At 43.5% G+C, this 21785-nt stretch overlaps 1 protein-coding gene across 11 annotated transcripts in view; it reads left to right on the forward strand.

Annotated features, from left to right (window-relative positions):
• Positions 1–7366: 7366 nt before the first annotated feature.
• Positions 7367–21785, forward strand: part of ESRRG (estrogen related receptor gamma) — a 471650-nt gene continuing 457231 nt past the window's right edge. For 6 of the 11 annotated variants that reach the window (XM_083605309.1, XM_083605326.1, XM_083605312.1 and 3 more), the window contains exons 1-2: positions 7405–7532; positions 14155–14285. Coding sequence is in view for 2 of the 11 variants with exons in the window: in XM_083605313.1 (XP_083461439.1) it covers positions 14284–14285 (2 nt within the window). In the remaining 9 variants the exon portion in view is untranslated. Of the gene's footprint in view, positions 7533–8182; positions 8239–14138; positions 14286–21785 lie in introns of those variants that run through there. The other 5 variants (XM_083605305.1, XM_083605327.1, XM_083605314.1 and 2 more) reach the window with 3 other exon arrangements.

Below are 21785 nucleotides of genomic sequence, written 5' to 3' on the forward strand. Positions count from 1 at the left end.
CAGTTCATGCATGCAGAGTTCAACCAAGCAGAGGTGTTCTTTTTTTAAAGGCCAGAATTCTTGACCCAGAGCAGATGGATAATCTTAAAATAAAGGTGAAGGCAAAACAGAAGACATAAAAGCAGGAATATAGGGAAACACAAGATCATGACAACTTTGCTTATAAAAATGTTGTACAGTCCTATGCATGTCTACTTAGGAGGTAAAGGGGTAAACGGCGTTTCTGTGCGCTCTGCCTTCCCTCATGGTGCTCCGTTGCACCAGAAGCAGTTTAGTCATGCTGGTCACATGACCCAGAAAGCTGTCTGCAGACAAATGCTGCCTCCCTCGGCCTGAAAGCGGAGATGAGCGCCACACCCCATAACTGTCCAGGGGACCTTTATCTACTTAGGAGTAAATCCCATTGAGTCCATTGAGGCATACTCCCATTGCCTTTGAAAGTCTCCACATGGTTTGGACTCTCACATGTTGAAAGTCATAATAATAAGAAACACAGATGGAAAGAGAGAGTCAGAGCTAACACTTGCAGTTACAAAACATGACTAGTTAATTTTTAAGTCACAAGCCCTCTCTCTCCTGGAGAGAGTCAGCTCTGGATACATATATATGCTTCTGCTATATATGTTCCATCACCTCAGATTAATCAGCTTGCAGCCTTACTGAAACGTTAGACTCGTTACTAAGTGTGTACTCCTCTTTTATAAACTACCAGTTCATAAGGTGGAAAGCTTTGGGACAGACTGGTTGTGGTGACACTGATTTACCACATCCACTTCTTGGAATGGGGACTTCTGGAATTTGTACACTCATAGAGATATTGTAGGAGGAGCAAGTGGCCCTGTATAGCAGTGATCAAGGGATCATGCCTCAGGGTGCCCATAAACAGATAATAAAGGAAAGGAGCTTAATATGTTACAGGACAATAATGATTCCTTCTGTCCTGTTGCCTTTATCAGAAACTACTGATCTCTTAATAAAATGTTTAAATGCTGCTATAAATAATGAAAGTTGTGTTATTATATTTTTTAAAATCAATTGATAACTAAGTTCTTGATACTATTATCAAATTTGCAAGGCACTGTATAATGGGGAGGGGGCAGGAAGTACAAAGACTTGCCATGATTTGCCCTAGTGAGTGGTAGTCAACTAAATCCTACTCTGAATATCCCCATTGGAATTAGTGAGCCTAAATTAGTCATGTCTCTTCAGTTGCTTTACTCTGAATAAGACTAGCGTTTCATATCACTCTATGACATCATAAACTTTTCCAGGATATATATGACATATTTATTGCATTTTCTAGTTATTTGAAATTGTAGTGTGGATTGTACTGTGGGACAGAGACAGAGGTGGAGCAGAGTTAGGAATAAAGTTAATGAAGTTGAGCATAAAACAAGCTGCCTGCATTTAGGGCCATGGCTTGCATTAATGTCTGAATGTATTAACAATGAAATAAACATCCTTAGCCAAGACTGCTGCCGGAGGGCCTTACATAGGAAGAATGGCAGGGCCCTGATCTAACAGGAGGTTTGCTGTGCAGCAGGACTCCAGGACTCTGCTGAAGACAGATGCTTCTCCTAGGTGACTAGTTTAATCAGAGCTGCTGACTTTATAGTTGTTTCAAAATCCTTTGCCAAAGATGAATTTCCTGGACTGGCACAACTGCAGGTGCTAAAGGCCTGGAGTGGACAGGCTGTCTAAAGAACTTCACACAACTGTCTCCAGGAAGAGCTAACTACTGACAATAATTGATGAGCTACAACAGTGCAGCAGAGGGTGGATCATGGAAACATCCACAATAACAACAAATGCCTTGGCTTTTAAAAGTGCAGCCGTTTTCAGCAACAAAAGGCTTTCCAAATCAAACTGCTGACTCCTATTTTCTTATCAAAACATTTCAGAATACATCTTAATAACCCAGAGTAAATCAAATGTGGGATCAGCTGGAGCTAGCCAGCCCTTGTGCCTTCCTGGATATCAGGTGTGTGCTCTGCTTCGGTGGCAGATTAATTTATGATCTTGTGTAACTCCGTGCCCCTAAAACTTGGGATGTTAGGAAAATCCTGGAGATTTCCTGAACAAAGCATTATGCAGTGCAAAGATGGAACCCTTCTACTTTGTTTCAGAGTGTGTTGTATTATAATAAAACTTACATTTTAAATCAGCAAAATAAAACTGCTTGCAAGGGCTGTTTTTGCTTTGGGACTTTTTATATTGGCGTGCAACTAACTAATGCAAACTGGGAGGAGGAGAGAAACTACTTCATTTCTGCATAAGAATAAGAAAGACGAAAAATAAATTTTTAAAAGACCAGAATGGTAGTTGAAATGTACAACCCATATTTACATAAGGCTGTATAAAGAACCCTGCTGGATCAGACCTACCCCACTGTATCCTCACAACAACCCTGTGAGGTGGGCTAGGCTGAGAACGAGTGACTGGCCCAAGGTCACCCAGCAAGCTTCATGCCCAAGCAAGGATTTGAACCCTGGCATCTCAGGTTCTCATATGAAACTCTAACTTTATACTGGGTGGTAGGAAGAAAGGTAGCACATCACACATACACACTGTAACAGAAGCCCTTTATTACTTATTACCTCCAGCAGGAGTTACTCTTTAACTCCTGAGTTATACACTGGGGTGGCTAGTTGTGGTGTGGAATGCACTCCAGCTGCTTAAAGGGTAGGCATGAGCAATAAAAACTCAGTCCAGGAGCACAAGGGAGAGCTGTAGTACATGAGATAATTTTGCCTGCAGTGTCCTTTGCTCAACAAAAGAAACCCGAGTGGACAGAAGTAAATAAGCATTTTTGTTTTTCAGATGGGGTTGGAGGTGAGATCTCTCTCCCCCATCCCTCCTTCCTCTTATGGGATTCTGAGGGAGAGGTGAGAAAATATTTCCTGGAGAAAAGCTGGTGGGTGACTGTGTGCTGCCTATGAACTGATCAACAAACTCCTAAGTCTACTTTCTGCTGCTTTCCCTCACGGAGGGGAACCAACTCTTGGCAAAACAAGAGGCTGCAGCAAAGGACAGCCTCGTCCACTGGCTTTGCCCCGCCTTGCTTTGCTGTCGCTGGGCGGGCGGCCCGAAGTCTTTCTCCTCAGCCCCGTCTGTTTGCTGTTTTGGCGCGAAAAAGTGGCGGGAAAAGTTAGCTCCGAGGCCGTTAAAACTTCTGAGGTAACCCTTGCCGACCTTTGTGTCAGCAAGTCACGCCACCACGGCTTATCTCTAACCCTGAAACAGTTTAGCATTTTCAGAGAGATCAGAACAGATACCTTTTCATGTGATCTGATCTTTTTTAATCCACCTTTGATCAATGTGGTGAGTGAAACAGGGCAAAACAAAACAAAACCCTTTTCAATAACTGTCGTAAGAAAGAGTGTTGAGTGTACCACATACCAGCCCCTTTCAGTTAATATAGTTGTGCTCCAAAAGAGGTGTAGCAGGTATTTTGTGTGTGTGTGTGTGTGTATGTATACGGTATGCGTGTGTGCAATATATATATAATATCAGATATTTCTCAGGTTGAGGTCTTAATTATATTAAAAAGTCACCCAAGGTCAGTCACTTTGCTGCTTTCCCTCACGGTGCTTAATTACTCAGCCCACACAGTTATTTAGTACCTGTAAATAATATATATATGTATTTAAAACCACTGCATCATGCAAGTCTCTATTAACACCCTCCCCCACTCCTTTTAAATGACTTGAGATGCAAAAAAAAAAAAAAAAGGAGGTCATTATACAAAGTTTAAAACCTTATCTTTGAAGTGTACCTTATTTCATTACCCACCTTGGCCCCCAAATACATATGGACATTAAGTGGTAATTTGGATTCCTTTCTTTATGGCTCTAGCCCTTCGCTGTGGGTTTTCCTGCCATTTCCCACACCATGTATATTAAGCAGCCAGAGAACATTGGCCTGTTTCTTGAAAATGACCTGAGACTTCGCTCAAATAATTTTTTTTGTTGCGTGCGCTGCCCAAATTGCTAAGTGTTGGTGGTGCCTCTTTTCTCCCACTGCCTTTCCTGATTTTAAACCTCCCCAACTGCTTTTTCCTGTGTCAGTGTGAATGTGGCTGCAGCCCATTGGGAAGCAAGGAGAAGAAGGAAAGGAGGCTCATTGCGCGGGGAGCCTCTCTTTTATTTTCTGGAAATTATTCTTCTTTCTTGCTCAGGTGATGCACTTCGAGGGGCCTGTGCGCGCGCTTTGAGGGCACACACATATCTGAGCCTTCTATTTCTATACATTTGCTAGGCGAGTGACCATTTCAAGAATAAAAGGAGACCAATTGGACTGTGCTAGCTGAAACCAAAGCCCTGGATGTCCTCAGGGCTGAGCTTTCTGGTTGCCCTGCTCTGCCCCCCATCCCACTGCCCTCCATGTGTTCCCACAGCATTTCATTGTGTTTGCAAGTTTGCATGACCCAACTCTTCTCTTCTCACTTTTAGGGGGCACAGGCAACCCGATGGCTTCCTGGTGATGTTTCAATCCGAATGCAAATCGGCGGGTAGCTTTGAAGTCTCTCGAAATTGCGTTGGTGACCCTCTCTTTGCCCCGAGGGCTCCTTCTCTGGGCTCCCTGGAAAACTATCCCATCAGTTGTCTGGAGGAATGACAGCAGCAGCAACATTTGCCTTTGTGCTCGGGCGCTTGCTGGGTCGATCAGATTCCTGCGAGGAGCAAAGTAACTTCCACACGTTCTTGACACACCTGGCACCTGCTTGGGCTTGCTCTGCTGTTCCTTATTCAGCTTTGCTAATGATTATTTTGGAAGTCTCCCCCGCCCGTTTAATGCACAATGTGAAACGCTCCTCTTCGACCCCCTGCTTCAAGAAAAGGTTCCCTCTCTCCCCGCCACTTGATCTCTCCTGAACAATGGCCTCTGCGCAAAGCAAATGTGCACAACCGTGTGCAAAAAAAAAAAAAAAAAAAAAGGAAAAGGAAGGGGAAAAAGAAAAGAGGAAAGGGACACAATTTCATCCGAAAAGCTAGATTGCTAGATAGATGGGCATACCTACAGAGGGGAAGGCTTACACGGACCCTGAAACTGCGGAGGCTTCGCTCTCCAGCTCGGCGTGATTTAAACCTAGCTCAGTTCTCATTGTTACCAGGAGTATATTTTACCCCTCTGTCTTTTGTAGGATACAGAAGGTGAATAATGAAATCCTTTTGCTAATAGTTTATGAGCCATGAGATTGGAAATGTATATGGATAGACCAGAGCGCCAGACTAAAAACCACTTGAGAGCATCTCGGAGCCTGCCAGAAGTAACGATTTAATATCCCCAGCCCAGCACAGAGGGGAGCAGCAGGGGACTGCGGACGGCTCTCTCCAGCCTGCTTCCTGAACCCTTTTGCACAGAAGAGCAGCGGGGTGACAGACTTCATTCCCAAGCAAAAAGCGCTCAGTGCACGAACATCTGAAAGACATAATCATCGCTTCTTAGCATGTGTGTTTATGGCATACAGTTTATTATCCAGAATCGGTATATATGATGCACATTAAATTAATATACACACGCTAGAGATTGAAAGCAATCTCTTCTCTACCTTTGATCATATCCGCACAGTGGCCATTGTGAAGATAAGCACTGCGTGTATCCATTGTGCGCAGCAGGAAGCGGCCGCGTTTGGAAGGGATGTCAAAGGTCTCCGGAGCAGGGGATGGGTCCTAGGTATGGACACTCAGTGCGCCACTGCTATGCAGGCAGACGAAAACACGCGTTGCCTGCAGAAGCCAGAAGGGATGGGGACATCTGGGAATAGGCTACCCTGCTTTGGAGATGCAGAAGCAAACTCCTGATATTCAGGAAAGTCAAAGAGAGGGGCAAAGCTCTGGGAGCAAGAAATGACAAAAGCACAATAACTTAAAAGGATGGTGTGTGTGTGTGTGTGTGTGTGTGTGTGTGTGACGGCAGGAGCCAAGAAAGAAAAAGGAGAATCTAGAATAAGCAGGAAGATAAACAACTATGATTTTAAAAGGAGCCAAGCTGAGAAAAGCCCAAAGGGGAACGAACTCAAAGTCATCTTTCCCCATGACTTTCCAGCGTTAGTTTTTGTGGGGCACAGCCTGGCTGCGAGGGAGCTTGAGAAGCCCTGTTGTATAGGAGCGGACATTTCCCAGAGAGTCGGTGCCACAGGATGTCTGATGGCATCACACACACATCCACGCACACACACTACTCCCCGCCTCTGCCAAACCCAAACAGTCATCAACTCCACTCAGTGTGCGCAAATTGATGGAAGCCTCCGCGGAGTGAACTGGCAACATCTGTCCGGAAAATTCTCAGAGACGCAGATGCATTTCTTTAGACAGGTCAGCACTTCCTACCCGGGCAGCTCTGACAGCTACCTGTCACGGGGAGGAAACCCCTCTCGGAGCTGCAGGGCTCAGGATCCTTAGCAGCGGCAGCTCCGCCGCTGACAGGGAGCCAGTCCCTCCAGCTCTCGGAAATCAATGGCCCCCAGAGGTGAGCCACGGGCCGCCTTGATGAGGGGGAAGCTCCCCCCCCCCCCGCGAAAACGCCAATACTTCAGAATCTATTAACGTAAATGAAGGAGAAGAAAGATAGTAGGAGTCCCATCCTCAGAAGACGTTAGGGCAATTCCACCAAATAGTGCCCAATAACAATGGTGAGCCTAGGCTGCACAGACAAACGCTACGCTTGTGTGTTCCAAAAGTTTATTTGGTGCCAAGTTACTGGTCAGCGAAATGCCCCCAAGTTCAGGAGATGAGGATCTTTCTGTAATAAGAAGGACAAAGAGTGATCTGTGTCCGACGCTTAAAAATAAAAAAGTGGGTAGGAGGGAAATTATTTTTGTATAAAAGATATATTTTGGTTTGCAAAGTGCTTTGCAATAATAATGCATCCTCTGGGCTTATAGGTTCCTAAGCAGAATTAAAGGAACGGGCTGATTTAAAAGAGCCCTCACTCAGCTGTCCCAGAATCTCTCAGTCTTGATTCCGCCACATTTCCTAAACAACCCTTTTGTGCCTCACCCAACTCTTCTCAGCCCCATCCCTTTATCATTAAGAACTTTTGAAGTGCAGTTAGTGATTCTAACCCTGGTCAGCCTCAAGCAAATGTGGTTTGTGTGTGTGCGTGCGCGCGCCCGCGCGCATGTCTCGAGAAAGCACGACAGTACCCTAACAACCCTCAATAAACACATGCATAATCACCACCATACCCAATTCCTTTGCTACAATACACCCTCAATTTTCAGCCCTAGCAACTGCCTGGGGGGGTTTAATCTTCCAAAGAGAAAGGGGGGCTCCCTGCGCAAAATTACGCCTTCTCCTCTCATTTGTTAGCTGGTTCCATCAAAAACTTCGCTATTTATAGGCTACACACACGAACGTGTAGTAATACAAACCCTCCTGTGTTTGTTCCCTTTTGCTAAGGGACCGGTGTTGCAGCTTTTGATCGCTTTGCTTCGAGAGCTGCGCAGAGGACGAGCTACAATCAAAGCGGGCTGAGAGCAGACCTCCAAGCTGCAGAGAGTCCGTGTAAACTGCTCGCCGCACAGCCATGTGAGTACCTCCCTATGACCCCCGCCCCGCAAAAATGTGTAAGGTTTGTATTCTTGGTGAGCGGAAAGCAATTATGAAAGGGGAGGAGGGGGATATAGTAAATGAAAAGTGGGTGACGGAAGGCACCACGGAGAGAGAAAGGTTTGCTAAGTGACTACCTTGTCTCCTGAGTCTAAATCAGCTGAGAACGTGCAGCAAAATGACCATGTGTCGCTTCGTTCCAATTCTCCTGATAGTGGCAGTTAGGCATTCCTCCTAAAATTGGGCAATATCGGACGGATAAGATCCGTATGAGAACCAAAGCCCAAGGATTACAGGGATCACTGATACTTCGCAAGCAAAAAATGACTGGTGGGCACTGGGCAGCTGCCGCCTAATATGATAAAGAAACAGGCTGCAAATTCTGCAAAGGAGGCTTAAGTTCACTCTTTCAGAAGACGAGGAAAGAGGGCCCCAGGGAGCCTGTAGAAGAGTGCGAAAAGAACCTTAGCCAGTACCCATGCGCTCCCTCGTATCCTCCCAAATGTATAAGCTTTCTCTGCTTTTCAAGCATTCCCAAGCATCCCCTCCGTCACAATGAAGTAACCCCCCCCCCCCAAATTGCATATAGCCTACGCGTTAAATTGCAGGTTTCGTGCCGGTGGGACAGGGAGGACTGGAGAGGAATGTAAATCTGAGCAGGAAAATGGGGCTTTTACCGAGGCAGGTGTGTTGCTTAAAAGGGGTATAATCGATTGCCAGGGACAGAAAAGCCCTTCTGGAGAGCAGGGTGTGCAGCAGAATTGAGATCTGCGGGACCTGGGCTCTGATCCCAGTTTAGCGTGGCATGAAATTAACAAAGGCAGAGGCATCGTGCCCTGGAAGTCACCTCTATTCATAAAAGAAGAAGGGCAGGAGTAGGAAAGCGAAAGAGACGCAGTGAGTGGCTGTGTGTGTTTCGTTCCGTCTCCGTGCAAAGTTCAGGCAGAGGGGTGGGAGAGGTGGGATTCGCATTGCTTGGTACCAAGCTCCCAGGATGGACTGGTGGGCATTTGGCATGGAAGGAGGCTTGCCATGCCTAGGCACATAGCTGAGGGGCCAGCGCAGTCCCAGAAAATAGCAGCAAGAACTTGCAGGGACTGTGCTCGAACTTTGCTGCCTCATGTGGAAAAAGTGACTTCGATCCAGGGCCATTTATAGGCGACAGTAAAGCCTCCTTTTCAATGAGCGGCAGTGACAGCAAAGCGAGTGAGCTGCCTTTTAGCCTCCACGCTGCCCCTTCAAAGCTCTAGTCTGTCCTCGCTCGGTCGGGGAAGACATGAAGCCTTGTTTCCGCTGACCCGTTGAATTGACCTTGGCAGGCTAGGGCAGGTAGGCAGGTGAGACTTTTATTCACCTGCATTTCAGGTCACACACAGTTATGCACACAATGCAAGGCACCTGTGGGGCTGAAAGTGGGCCAGGCATACATGGCAGGTAGCAGATCACACAAACCAAAAATAAGGGAATCTAGTAAAAATGACATTTGTTTCTATCAAAGGATTGTCTATAAAAGGGTCCCCCTCCAGGTTTAAATAATGTCTCACATGTTCCCCATAAATAAAGCAGGTTGGTACATCTCTGTAACTTATTTTCAACTTCCTTTCCATCAAGTTTGTTTAAACAGCACACTTTGAAAACAATTTATTTAACTATCTTGAGGAAGTATTAGAAGCTTTAAAAAAATCCACATGAAACAAAGATTCATGCAATTAAGTTTCTCATCTTTCTACCCTGTGTTAACACCCCCCTGCATCTTTTTACCCCTCCATTCTCGAGTGAAGCACAGAGATAGGAAAATTTATGGGTGGATAGAAAGAAAGAATATTATTCATTTCACATTTGAAAAAGCAAAATCTAATAGTACCCTCATTATGACATTTGGGTGCCTGCAATCTTTAATTGCTCCTTGACTGTAAAAAGTTAATAAACTCAGAAAACAAGCCATAACAAAACAGTCTCAATTGGATCTGAGGACAGGAGCTGTTTGCACTTCAGTTACACTTCAGTACTGGGTTGCAATGTCCAGTTTCAGAACTTTTGCCCCTCATTTGCCTAGAGTTGACGGGGGTGTTAGTCCAAATTTGTGTGAGAAAGAGTCTGGAAGTTTGATGACTTGTGAAAAGTTTGCCTCTGCAATACAGTTACTTTTGAAAAGTATAGATTTCTGTTTCTGGTTTCAGAGAAGAAACCAGTTTGATTATTTCATATTCTAGTACAACCCGTCCCTTTCTGCATGACAGAAGATCCCCATATAGTACAATGCAGAAGATCTCACTGGATTCAAGTCACCCTAAGTGCATCACAATATGTTTGGCCATTATGTCTAGTGATAACAGCAGGCTGCACCTCTTTTATGTAAATCCATATTACTAGGGGTTCTGAATGGATCTATGGATCTGTGTATGGAAAACATGGAAAATTCATTCCTTGGAATAAATAGCCAAGCATGCTTTGAGAACTGGCAGGTAATGCCGGGGGGGGGGGGTATTCATTATGTCATATACAAATTTTCATCCCACATGAACAGCTCTGTGAGCTCCGTGTTTCTAAGTATTTTTAGTTAGATTTCAGTTTTATTTTGTATTAACCTTGTGTAGAATGAGTGAAATTTTACACAGCTGCCTCTGTTGAAAGTAGTGTTTGAGGCAAGATCGGGTGATATATATATAAAAATCTGTCATGGCTCGTTCACAAACGCATGCCGCTATTTCAAACTGTGATGGCCAATGTGATTAAACTTTGCCCATAGTTCTTGATAAAGGTAGTTAGGCTGATGGGCTTTCATCCTTTAATTTTCAATAAAAGGGATTCTAGGTGAAAAAATCCCAGGTTCAACAGACATAGGGCAGGACAACCTGCATTTATTCCTCATAACACACCTCCCTGAGTTCCCTCAAACTTATTCCCAGTTCTATCCATGTCCTCACATTAGTCTTTCCTCCATCCTATCTTTATTTCCTTCTCCCTTTCTTAAACTACTTTTTCTTGCAATTCTCTACTTTAACCCTTCCAAACCTCCTCTTTGCCTAACAGCATGCACAACTCCAACCATCCCGAGCCTATCTTATGGACACATGTCATAGTCTTCCAGATATTGCTGATTTCCAACTTCCATCAGCCCTAGCCATCATGGCCAGTGATCAGGAATGATGGAAGATGTAGTTTAACAACATCTGGATGGCTGTAGATTCCCTGTGCCATTAGTCCATCTAGCCATTATTATTTACTCTGACTGGCAGTAGGTCTCCAGAGTCTGAGGTCATCCCCATCCCCCCATTACATGTGCTTCTTGCTAGAGATGCACTTGGGACCTTCTGTATGCAAAAACATGTGCTCTACCAGAGTTATAGCCCTTTTCCTTCATTTTTATCACACCCAAATAATAAACCATTTCCAGTTAATAATCTGTGCTCTCTATTTTCCAGCTTTTATCAAGAATAACATTAGCACAAGCCTGCATCAAAACTTTTAAACTTTAATTTGCGTGCTAATATCGCATCACAAAATATTTGCAAGTGAGGTGTTTTAATTTGGATTCTGCATGAAGAATAAACTGAAATTCTGCATAATTATTGCAAGTTAAACACTAGCCACACACACAGTTTTGGAGTATTAAAGCATCAATTTTTAGGTTCCCTTAAACTTGACTTGTAGTTGGAAAAGAGCATGGCGCCGGGGGGGGGGGGCTACAAAGCTAAGCTATACAGGGATTAGCAGCACACAAGACGAACCTGCTGTAGCTTTATCATTCAAAATAAACCAAGTCCTGTTAGGTGCAGTATGGTCTTATAAACATTTAATACAGATCTTGCAAATGGTAAGTAGTGGGTGGAGAAGCAGCATTAAAGTTGCGTATATTCTTATTTAGTGAAAGAACACAAGGTAGTAAGTTCTAAACAGGCTAAGTTATTTATGTAATAAATAAGAGATAAGTAAAAGGTGAATTGTTCTAATGTGGAGACTGCTGCGTGTTACTCTGTCCTTTGGTTCACAGAGAGAAAACAGGAATTCTTCTCCCCACTTCTCCCAAATGGGAAGAGGGTGTTACAGTTGCAGTTTTCCTCATAACACAAGAGGGGTTTTTGTTTTAGTAGTTACTTGACCTTGGTCCTATAGATAGATTCAGATTACAGGCCAACAAAAAGTTTAGTAAAGAAGAAGGCCGGCTTTCCCTGTGTTGGCACAAAACACATTCTCAAGGATGCAAAAATGTGTACTAAATCCTGTGTAAATCAGTGTGAGTCACTGTAGCGTTTATTAATTAGATGAATGTCCTATTTATCCTATTTAACAAGTTCCATACAAACAGGATTATTCAATGATCAGTGTCTTGCCCCCAAATCTCTCTGAAAGAGAGAGAAAATGAAGGGGGATATACATGTAAAAAACAAATGGACAATTTACAAATTTCCTCTTTTAAAGTTCCTCCTGCTTATAAATCATCAAATGCGCATCTTAATAATGACAGAAGTTATGTCTGGTCAGTTTTTTAAACGTATAAAAACACATGTTTATTTTGGGTCAAGGGGTTCGCAAACCCTAAATATGCCCATACATATTCTTCTTTGATGTTGCATACACAGATGTGCATGAGGGCACACGACCACATTTCCTGGGTGTATGTTCTCTCCAAGACTTGACAATTAGGTGGGAGTCATGTTTCATATTTTAAACTACTTTAAAGTCACAGCCCTACGTAGTTACTTACCTGTAACTGTGCACAGGACCATGACCTTGAATCATTTAAGAATCCTGAATGGAATCCAAGTTGCTAATGTCAAAGTAATCATCTTTCTGTCTCTTTGAAAAAATAACAATACCCATATGGATTTACTATATTTAATCCACAGTTTCTTGCCACCCGCTTTGAAACCAGGTTCATTGGTTGGTGGCTTGAATATAAGAACCATAGTTGTCAAAGAATGAATTATGCCTTTGACCTAAAATGAGTAAGATGTTCACTGATGTACCTTAAAACCTCAGTGATTTTGCATGCTTTTCCTTGGGAGCTGTGAAATAAGCTAGGTCAGTAATTAAAAGCAAGAGAAAATTGAGAAGCCAAAGAGAAAATCTGGAAAGGGAGAAGACAAAAAGAGAGGAAGACACATAACAGGAAAAGATAAAACAAACTTCAGAAAGAAGAAAAAGAGAAAAAGAAAGAAAGAAAGAAAGAAAGAAAGAAAGAAAGAAAGAAAGAAAGAAAGTCTGGAAGAAGCAGGAAGAAAAGAAAGATAAAAAGTATGATTTTAAAAGGAGCCAAGCTGAGAAAAGCCCAAAGGGGAACGAACTCAAAGTCATCTTTCCCCATGACTTTCCAGCGTTAGTTTTTGTGGGGCACAGCCTGGCTGCGAGGGAGCTTGAGAAGCCCTGTTGTATAGGAGCGGACATTTCCCAGAGAGTCGGTGCCACAGGATGTCTGATGGCATCACACACACATCCACGCACACACACTACTCCCCGCCGCTGCCAAACCCAAACAGTCATCAACTCCACTCAGTGTGCGCAAATTGATGGAAGCCTCCGCGGAGTGAACTGGCAACATCTGTCCGGAAAATTCTCAGAGACGCAGATGCATTTCTTTAGACAGGTCAGCACTTCCTACCCGGGCAGCTCTGACAGCTACCTGTCACGGGGAGGAAACCCCTCTCGGAGCTGCAGGGCTCAGGATCCTTAGCAGCGGCAGCTCCGCCGCTGACAGGGAGCCAGTCCCTCCAGCTCTCGGAAATCAATGGCCCCCAGAGGTGAGCCACGGGCCGCCTTGATGAGGGGGAAGCTCCCCCCCCCGCGAAAACGCCAATACTTCAGAATCTATTAACGTAAATGAAGGAGAAGAAAGATAGTAGGAGTCCCATCCTCAGAAGACGTTAGGGCAATTCCACCAAATAGTGCCCAATAACAATGGTGGCTCTAGGCTGAATAGACAAACGCTACGCTTGTGTGGTCCCAAAGTTTACTTAGTGAGAAGATATTGGTCATCTGTACAGTAGCATCTCTTCTCTCCTACTCCTATCCCAAATAAGCTGCGGATGAGTTCACCAATTATTAGTACTTCTATACTCCTGCTGTGTTCTCAACAGCCGTGTGAGATAGCCATGTGAATCCCATTTCACAGATGGAAGACTGATTCAAAGAGGGTGATTTGCTCAAGGTCACTCAGTGGGTTCATGACAGGTATAAGGAACACAGGCTTTCAAAATTTCAAGTTCAACCTACGAGAAAGCTAATGCTTTATAGGGTCCCCCTTTATACAAATTTCCCATCTCCATTATTATTCTAAATATATCGGCAATATTCGGATACATTTTTGCCAGGCACCAGAAGTCAACAAGGGGAGGCAGAATTCCACTAGCTTAGCAAAACAAAAAACCCCACACATTCAACATTCATAATCACGATCAAGCCCAGTTCCTTCGCTATAATACACCCACAACTTTCAGCTCCGGCAACTGCCCCGGAAAGCGGGGGGGGGGGCCCTCCGTGCAAAATTACGTCTTCTCTTCTCATTTGTTAGCTGCTTCCATCTAAAAGTTCGCTATTTATAGGCTACATACAAGAATCTGGAGTAATACAAACCCTCCCGTGTTTGTTCCCTTTTGCAAAGCGACCGGTGTTGCAGCTTTTGATCGCTTTGCTGCGGGAGCTGCGCAGAGGACGAGCTACAAACAAAAACGGGCCGAGAGGAGACCTTCAGCTTTCTGAGAGTCCGTGTAAAGCCGCTCGCTCCACAGTCATGTGAGTACCTTTACTCGATCGATCGATTGCATTTTGCGCTGCTATCTTCCCTCCTGGCTTCCCTCCTTCTTTAGTATTCCCTTTTAGTTCCTTATTGCACGTGAATTGTGGGGAGCGGGGGTGAGGGGAGGGAATCGTCGTGATTTGTATCTCTCGACCGTTTGAAAGCAGCGATGGAAGAGCGAGAGGAAAAGCAGGGGAAAGGGAAGAACAGTGGGACGGATGGGAGAAACAGGGAGAAGAGTCAAGGTTTTCTAGGCGAACGCCTTGTCCCGAGTCAGCAGAATTATCGTGCGCCCTCCTTCAAATTATTATCTTTCCAAGAAGTTTAGAGCAAACCCCAACCCTCCAAGGTCTAGCAACACAGGGGTTGACAATCTCTGTATTATTAAAAGCCCTCGAAGGGGGAATCTTTGCAATTCTGCAACAAAAGTGACTGGAGGACAGCTGCCTCCAAATGTCATCTATAGACAGGCAAAAAATTCAGCAAAAGAGGCAGAGTTTTCTCTGCAAAGGGGACAGAGGGTCCTAGATAGCCTCTTTCACATGAGGAGCTCACATTATCCCCTGCTGCTCTTATCCTTTCTAATGCCACTTGCATCCATCCAGCCTACGCGTTAAATTGCGGGTTGTGCGCCAGGGAAACACTGGAGAGGAATGCAAATCTCTATGAGCCGGAAAGTGAGGCTTTTACTGAGGCAGGTGTGTTGCTGATATTGGACTCGGTCAATTGCCAGGAAAACGTCTTCTAGGGAGCAGAGTGTGTATTGGAAGGAGACTGCATCTGCATTTGCTCAGTTCCCACTTTAGTGTGGCATGAAATTAACAAAGGCAGAGGCATCCTGCCCTGGAAGTCACCTCTATTCATAAAAGAAGGGAAGTAAAAGAGCCACAGTAAGTGGTTCTGTGTGCCTCTCCTGTGCAAAGTTCAGGGGAGCTTAGTGGGACGTACATTTTTTGGTACCAAGCTCCCAGGATGGACTGGTGGGCATTTGGCATGGAAGGAGGCTTGCCATGCCTAGGCACATAGCTGAGGGGCCAGCACAGTCCCAGAAAATAGCAGCAGGAACTTGCAGGGACTGTGCTCGAACTTTGCTGCCTCATGTGGAAAAAGTGACTTCGATCCAGGGCCATTTATAGGTGACAGTAAAGCCTCCTATTCATTGAGCAGTAGTGACAGCAAAGCGAGTGAGTTGCCTTTTATCTTCCATGCTGCCCCTCCAAAGCCCTAGTCTGTCCGGCTTGCTTTGGGAAGATGTGAAGTCTTGTTTCCACTGACCCGTTGAATTGGTGATGGCAGGCCAGGGCACATAGGCAAGCAAGACTTTTATTCACCTCTTTTTCAGGTCACACACATGCAAGTCACCTATGCAGCTGAAAGTGGGCCAGGTGCACACGGCAGGTAGCAGATCACACAAACCAGAAATAAGGCAACCTGGTTAAGAATGCATTTGTTTCTATCAAAGGCTGACATGTTTTTAATGATGAATTGCACAAACAATAGGCTGAAAGCATTTGCTGTGATTGATAATGTCTCACGTGCACCTTAGAAATAAAGCAGGCAGGGCCGTCCTTTGTATGTTTTCAACTTCCTTTTTATTATGATTGCTAAAACAGGACCTCCTAGAGAACAGCTCTTGCATTAAGTTGGAGGAGGCAGAATGGCAAGCACACCCACACCCACACCCAGTTGTGAACTTTTCATTCCTCCTCACTTTTGTCTTCCTTCTCACCTTCTCAATTCCTCACACTCAAGAAAAAGGGAAAGAAAGAAAGAAAGAAAGAAAGAAAGAAAGAAAGAAAATGTATAGAATGCCCTCCCAAAACAGTGATGTACAGGCCAGAAAATCACAAGGAAGTGGGGAGAGAAAATGTCTTTTTGACCACTTTTGAAAAAGCAAAGTTTGAGGGTTTTTCCTAAACAACCCCTACCTATGAATCCCCAAAGCTCACAATTGTCAGTTACCCCATATTTAGCAGCAGAACATTAATATGCTCAGGTAACTAGAACATCCTAGTTTGACGTGCTTAGGAACTCTGATGGTGTATTTGTATCTCATCCCTAATGCTAGCTCGTGCTATTCTGTTTCTAGAAGTTTGCACAAACATGATGGAAGTGTTAGTATCAGATTTGTGGGAAAATATTCTTGAGTATCTTTCTTGTCTTGCAGTGTCAAGGTTTTGTCTTTGTGCCACATGTCACGTTCCAAAACATGCAAGAAAATGTTTATCTCATTGTTAATAATATTGCTGCACGCCTCCCCAATCTCTGAGCAGTGCAACATTCCAGGGGTTCAAGGCACCTGCCCAGAGTTCATGTTTCCTTTTGGAAATGAGGCACAGCAGAGACTGTGGTGTCTTTAAGATAGTTGCTTTATTTACACATATATACAACCTAAGCCTACATTGGAGTTGTTCACAGCATTAACACCCAACAAGGCTCTTGTTTGTCCCATAGCCACAGCCTTGGATTCAAATGGAAATCAAACATTGTGCTCTCTCCTGCTTTACTTCTAGGTCACATCCCTGAAAACTCTGCTCTAAACTCCAGCTTTTGTGCTTCCAACTAACTGCGGGCTGGGGCTAGGGGACGGACCCTACACATTTGCCGTCTCCCTCAGAGCTCCTTTCCTTTGTTTCTCATAATGGTTCATCCACCAGGAAATCACCTCATGAGTAAACTAGCTTAGTTTATATTTTAACACTTGCTGGATCAAGGGATTAAAGGGGTCTGGCAACCACAAATGGTCCCTTCCAACTCTAAGATTCTATGATTTCTTTATAAACTTTTAAGATAAATTTCTGTCTGTGTGTATGAAGATAGTTATCCATTTTATTGGAAAATAAGATCACAAAGCAGTGTTCTCTTGCTCTAACCTGGGCTCTATTCACTGTTATTTTCCACTTATTTATATGAATTATTGCTTTTCATGATCACAACCACTTTTCCACTATCCTTTCGAGCAGAAGCATCCATTGCTAATATTGTACTCTGCCCCGTGAGGTTCAAATCCACTGTGGGAGAACTAGGACATTCCAAAACACATTCAAATTAGGTAAAAGCAAATGCAAACAATCCATAGCATTGGTTCACATCCTTTTTTATTTCTCATGTTGTGATGATTCAGAGCTTGATGACTCACTGATGAATGTGTGGTGCTTTCATTGAAAAACATTGCATTTGAGGTGACATTGGGCAATGTGAGTATATGCAGAAGTGTTGTATCTTCAATGATTTGTTAATATATGAAACTGATCACTTATTAGTGCAGTCTTCCAAGTGAACATGCATCAGTCCTTCTTATTTTTATTAAAGCAGATATTTGTGCGATGAGCAAATGACCTTTAATTTGCATGAGGGGACCCCAGCTTCAGATTCTTAGCTTTATAATTAAGAGGAAGGATAGTGTTTATTTTACATTTATTCCTTTCCCTCCACCCACCTCTTCTGTCTCTATCCTGTCCTTTCTTCATATCATTCCTCCAGAATTGTCTTGCATCCACCACTTGCTTTTAATAGTTCATTCCTTTCCCTTCCCAATAACATCTACAACTCTAACTCACTCCATAATCTCCCTTATCCATTTTTATAATCTCCCAACCAACCTCTTTTCAGTTCAGTCTTACACTGGGAGTTCCTCCTCCTGATGCAAATATCAGCTTTGGAGGGACAATCTTCATCAGGTCTGTGGCAGAGGGAAATATTTGTTTTTAATTAATTATTTATTTAATTAATCAATTTATATATTGTAAATGTCTAAGGATTTTTAAAAATAAGCAGCAAAGTAAAAAAGCATAATATCCACAATGCACAAATGCACAAATAAAGTTGAAAGACATGCTGTCAATAAAAATCTAGTATCAATATACTAAAACAAAACATTGAGCAGTGCAGTCTAAAAATTATCTGTCAGAAAATTCCCAACAAAACAAATACATTTTTATAGTTTTCCAAAGTTTTAAAAAAGGGTTACCCCCCTTAATCTGCTGCAGTTCACAGCCCCTCAGTGCCTGCTATTTGTAGTTGTTAAAACAATACACATGACATTAAAAAACTATTGTCACATGTAGCTTAACTTTCACTGCTTCTTCATCTCCCAGCCCCTTTTTAAAAAAACCCACACACAAATACATTAGTACCCTTCAAAAGCCTTAATATCGCATGGCAGAGTTTAGAAAGGCTTCTTAGGATGCCTTGTGTATTTGGAGCCTGCTTTACAAAAGGCATTAAAGATTAGTATTACCTAAAGAAATCAGTTCTCTCTGCCTAATCTTAAACAAAGTGAAAGAAAAAAAAATACACAATAAAATAAGCAAAACAGGAAACAGGAAAATATATTTTAAACCCAGGACTATTTTAATGAACTATTTTAAAGTTTCATTCTTGTGTAACTGCTTGCAAGACTTATGGATTACAGTCTAAAAGAATTAAGTGTGACTTGCAGCACAATCCTATACATTTCTATTCAGAAGGAAGTCCTTTTGAACTCAGTGTGACTTATTTCCAGATAAGTGTGTAATGGGTTATGAACTCAACACAAGTTAATTTCGAGTAGCCATGTTGAAGATTGTGTCAATAGGTGAGGATCTTAATAAGTTTTCACTTATTCATTCATTAATTCATTCTGACTTTATTGGCATAGTAAGTTTTCACTTTTTAAGGAACTAGTGGGTGAAATCCCATAGTCAGGAATACTCGAATAAAAAAGGATCCCAAGTTGGATGGGAGTTTCTTAAAGGTTAAATACTGAAGGCACCAACGCAGACAATTCCAACAAGTATGAAAAGTGTGGGCATGATAGAGGCATAGCAGATAAGAGTGGAGAAACTGGATAGAGAGATGCTTTTCTCCCTCTCTCATAATACTAGAAGCTGTGACCATCCAATGCAGCCAAATGTTGGAAGAATCAGGACAGACAGAAGAAAATTCTTCTTCAAGCAGCAGACAGTTAAACTATGGAATTCACTCTCACAAGATGTAGTGATGACCATTAACTTGAATGGCTTTAGAAGAGGATTTGAAAAAAATCATACACTATAAGACCATGAAAGGATACAAACCTCTGAATGCCAGCTGCTGATAGGGAGAGTACTACTGTAGTCAGGTCCTGATTGCAAGCTTCCAATAGGCTGTGTGTTTGTCACTCACCTGATATCACAACGTTTCTGCCCAAAGTGGTTTGCAAAGGCCAACAATCAGCTGATACACAGTGTCTGCAGAAACTCATCTGATCCAGCCATGTCTTTATCTGTAAGGCAGATGGGCCTGGCTTGGCTGAAATGGCCTCACAGGCCAAATGAACAGTCCTGGTGGGCTTAACTAGGCCTGAGGGCTGGAAACTACCCACCACTCTCAGTGAAAGAGTAGTTAAAAGCAGCAGCTAAACCATTTAAAACGTCTGCGAAAATAAAATAAAAAGTCTTCACCTGGCACACTCACATGCAGACACACATGAACAACAGCAATGTAGAAGCCCAGCAAAGTTCCCTAGGTAGAGAATCCCATGGACAGGAAGGACTACAACTGAGTAGGCCTTTTCCCTTGTCACCACTGACCTTACTTCAATTTTGGGGCAGGGGCGGACTTTGGTCTTTCAAATTCCATCAGTACCCTGTGAGAGGTCAGAAATTGGCTCCCCCTCACCTCTCACCTTCCATTCTGTGCATGTACTATGCCATAGTTGTGATGGCCTTTGGCACCCCCTTCGGCTTGGTGCCCTGTGCAGGGGAATCGGTTGTGTTGCCCTAAATCTGCCTCTGTTTGGGGCATATTGAGGAATCATAGAATCATAGAGTTGGAAGAGACCACAAGGGCCATCGAGTCCAACCCCCTGCCAAGCAGGAAACACCATCAGAGCACTCCTGACATACAGTTGTCAAGCCTCTGCTTAAAGACCTCCAAAGAAGGAGATTCCACCACACTCCTTGGCAGCAAATTCCACTGTCGAACAGCTCTTACTGTCAGGAAGTTCTTCCTAATGTTTAGGTGGAATCTTCTTTCTTGTAGTTTGGATGCATTGCTCCGTGTGTGCTTCTCTGGAGCAGCAGAAAACAACCTTTCTCCCTCCTCTATGTGACATCCTTTTATATATTTGAACATGGCTATCATATCACCCCTTAACCTCCTCTTCTCCAGGCTAAACATGCCCAGCTCCCTTAGCCGTTCCTCATAAGACATCGTTTCCAGGCCTTTGACCATTTTGGTTGCCCTCCTCTGGACACGTTCCAGTTTGTCAGTGTCCTTCTTGAACTGTGGTGCCCAGAACTGGACACAGTACTCCAGGTGAGGTCTGACCAGAGCAGAATACAGTGGCACTATTACTTCCCTTGATCTAGATGCTATACTATCTAGATGCTATACTAGATGCTTGATCTGGATGCTATACTAGATGCTATACTTGATCTAGATGCTATACGATCTTTGGAGTGCTTCCAAAGATCACCTTAATGCTCTTGGGTAGTTTGATGCAGGGGCAGGCATTCCTTCCTGCTTCCAAGTAGCGTAGGACTTTAAAGGTAAGCACCAACAATTTGAATGCGCTCAGAACATTCAACTAGGAACTAGGAACCAGTGGGGCTTTTTAAGTGGGTGGAATGCTTGGGACCCTCATTATCAGCATCTTCTCCTGAAATGCAAAGCTTATCCTTTAGCAAGAGTGTCATCCCATCCATAACAGGTCAGACATCTTTACCTGGAGCAGGTAAACCACCTGCCCACAGAACCACTATCATGCCAAGACTGAGCTTCAGTTTATTGGCCCTAATCCAGCCTATTACTGATTCCAGACACTGATTCAGCACTTCCACTACCTTACTTGACTCAGATGTAAAGGAGAAGTAGAGTTGGAAGTAATCAGTATATTGATGACATTTAACACTAGATCCCGGGATATCTTCAGCCAGGTTGTTTCATGCAGGTGTTCAAAAGCATAGAAGTCAGGACCTGTGGGGCCCCCAGCAAAAATGCTATGATAGCAAGAATAAGTTCCCAAGCATCACCTTCTGGAAACAATATTACACATAGGTTAGAATGTCTAACTCCCAACTCAGAGCTTTTCCAGAAGGACACATTTGTTCACATCTTGAAATTCATGGGGTCTGAAAAATGGGAACTGTTGTACTCTCTTGGTCTTTCCTCCAGCATAGGTCATTCATTAGGGTGACCAGCACTGTTTCTGCACTTCCAGGCATGAAAACCGATTGAAATTGTTCCATCAGAAAGTATTAGAAACATTATAGGAAAACACTCACCCTTATCATGCACAGAGAGGAAAACAATGGCAGGGAAGGTTAGGCAAGGAATTGATAAGAAAAATACATAAAATGTTGAGGTGATGGCTGGTTTGACAGGAGGATATGTTTGAAAAGATGCAGCCAAGTGTTCACAATCACTGCAGATTTTATGAGAGAAAACATGACCAAATCAGACAATATGTTTTTAGAATGAAGGAGGGGGAGGGAGCGTGTGACAAAGTCCAGGTAAATTCACAATGCACAAAC

This window comes from Podarcis filfolensis (assembly GCF_964270895.1).
Source record: "Podarcis filfolensis genome assembly, chromosome: 3".
Lineage (NCBI taxonomy): Eukaryota > Metazoa > Chordata > Lepidosauria > Squamata > Lacertidae > Podarcis > Podarcis filfolensis.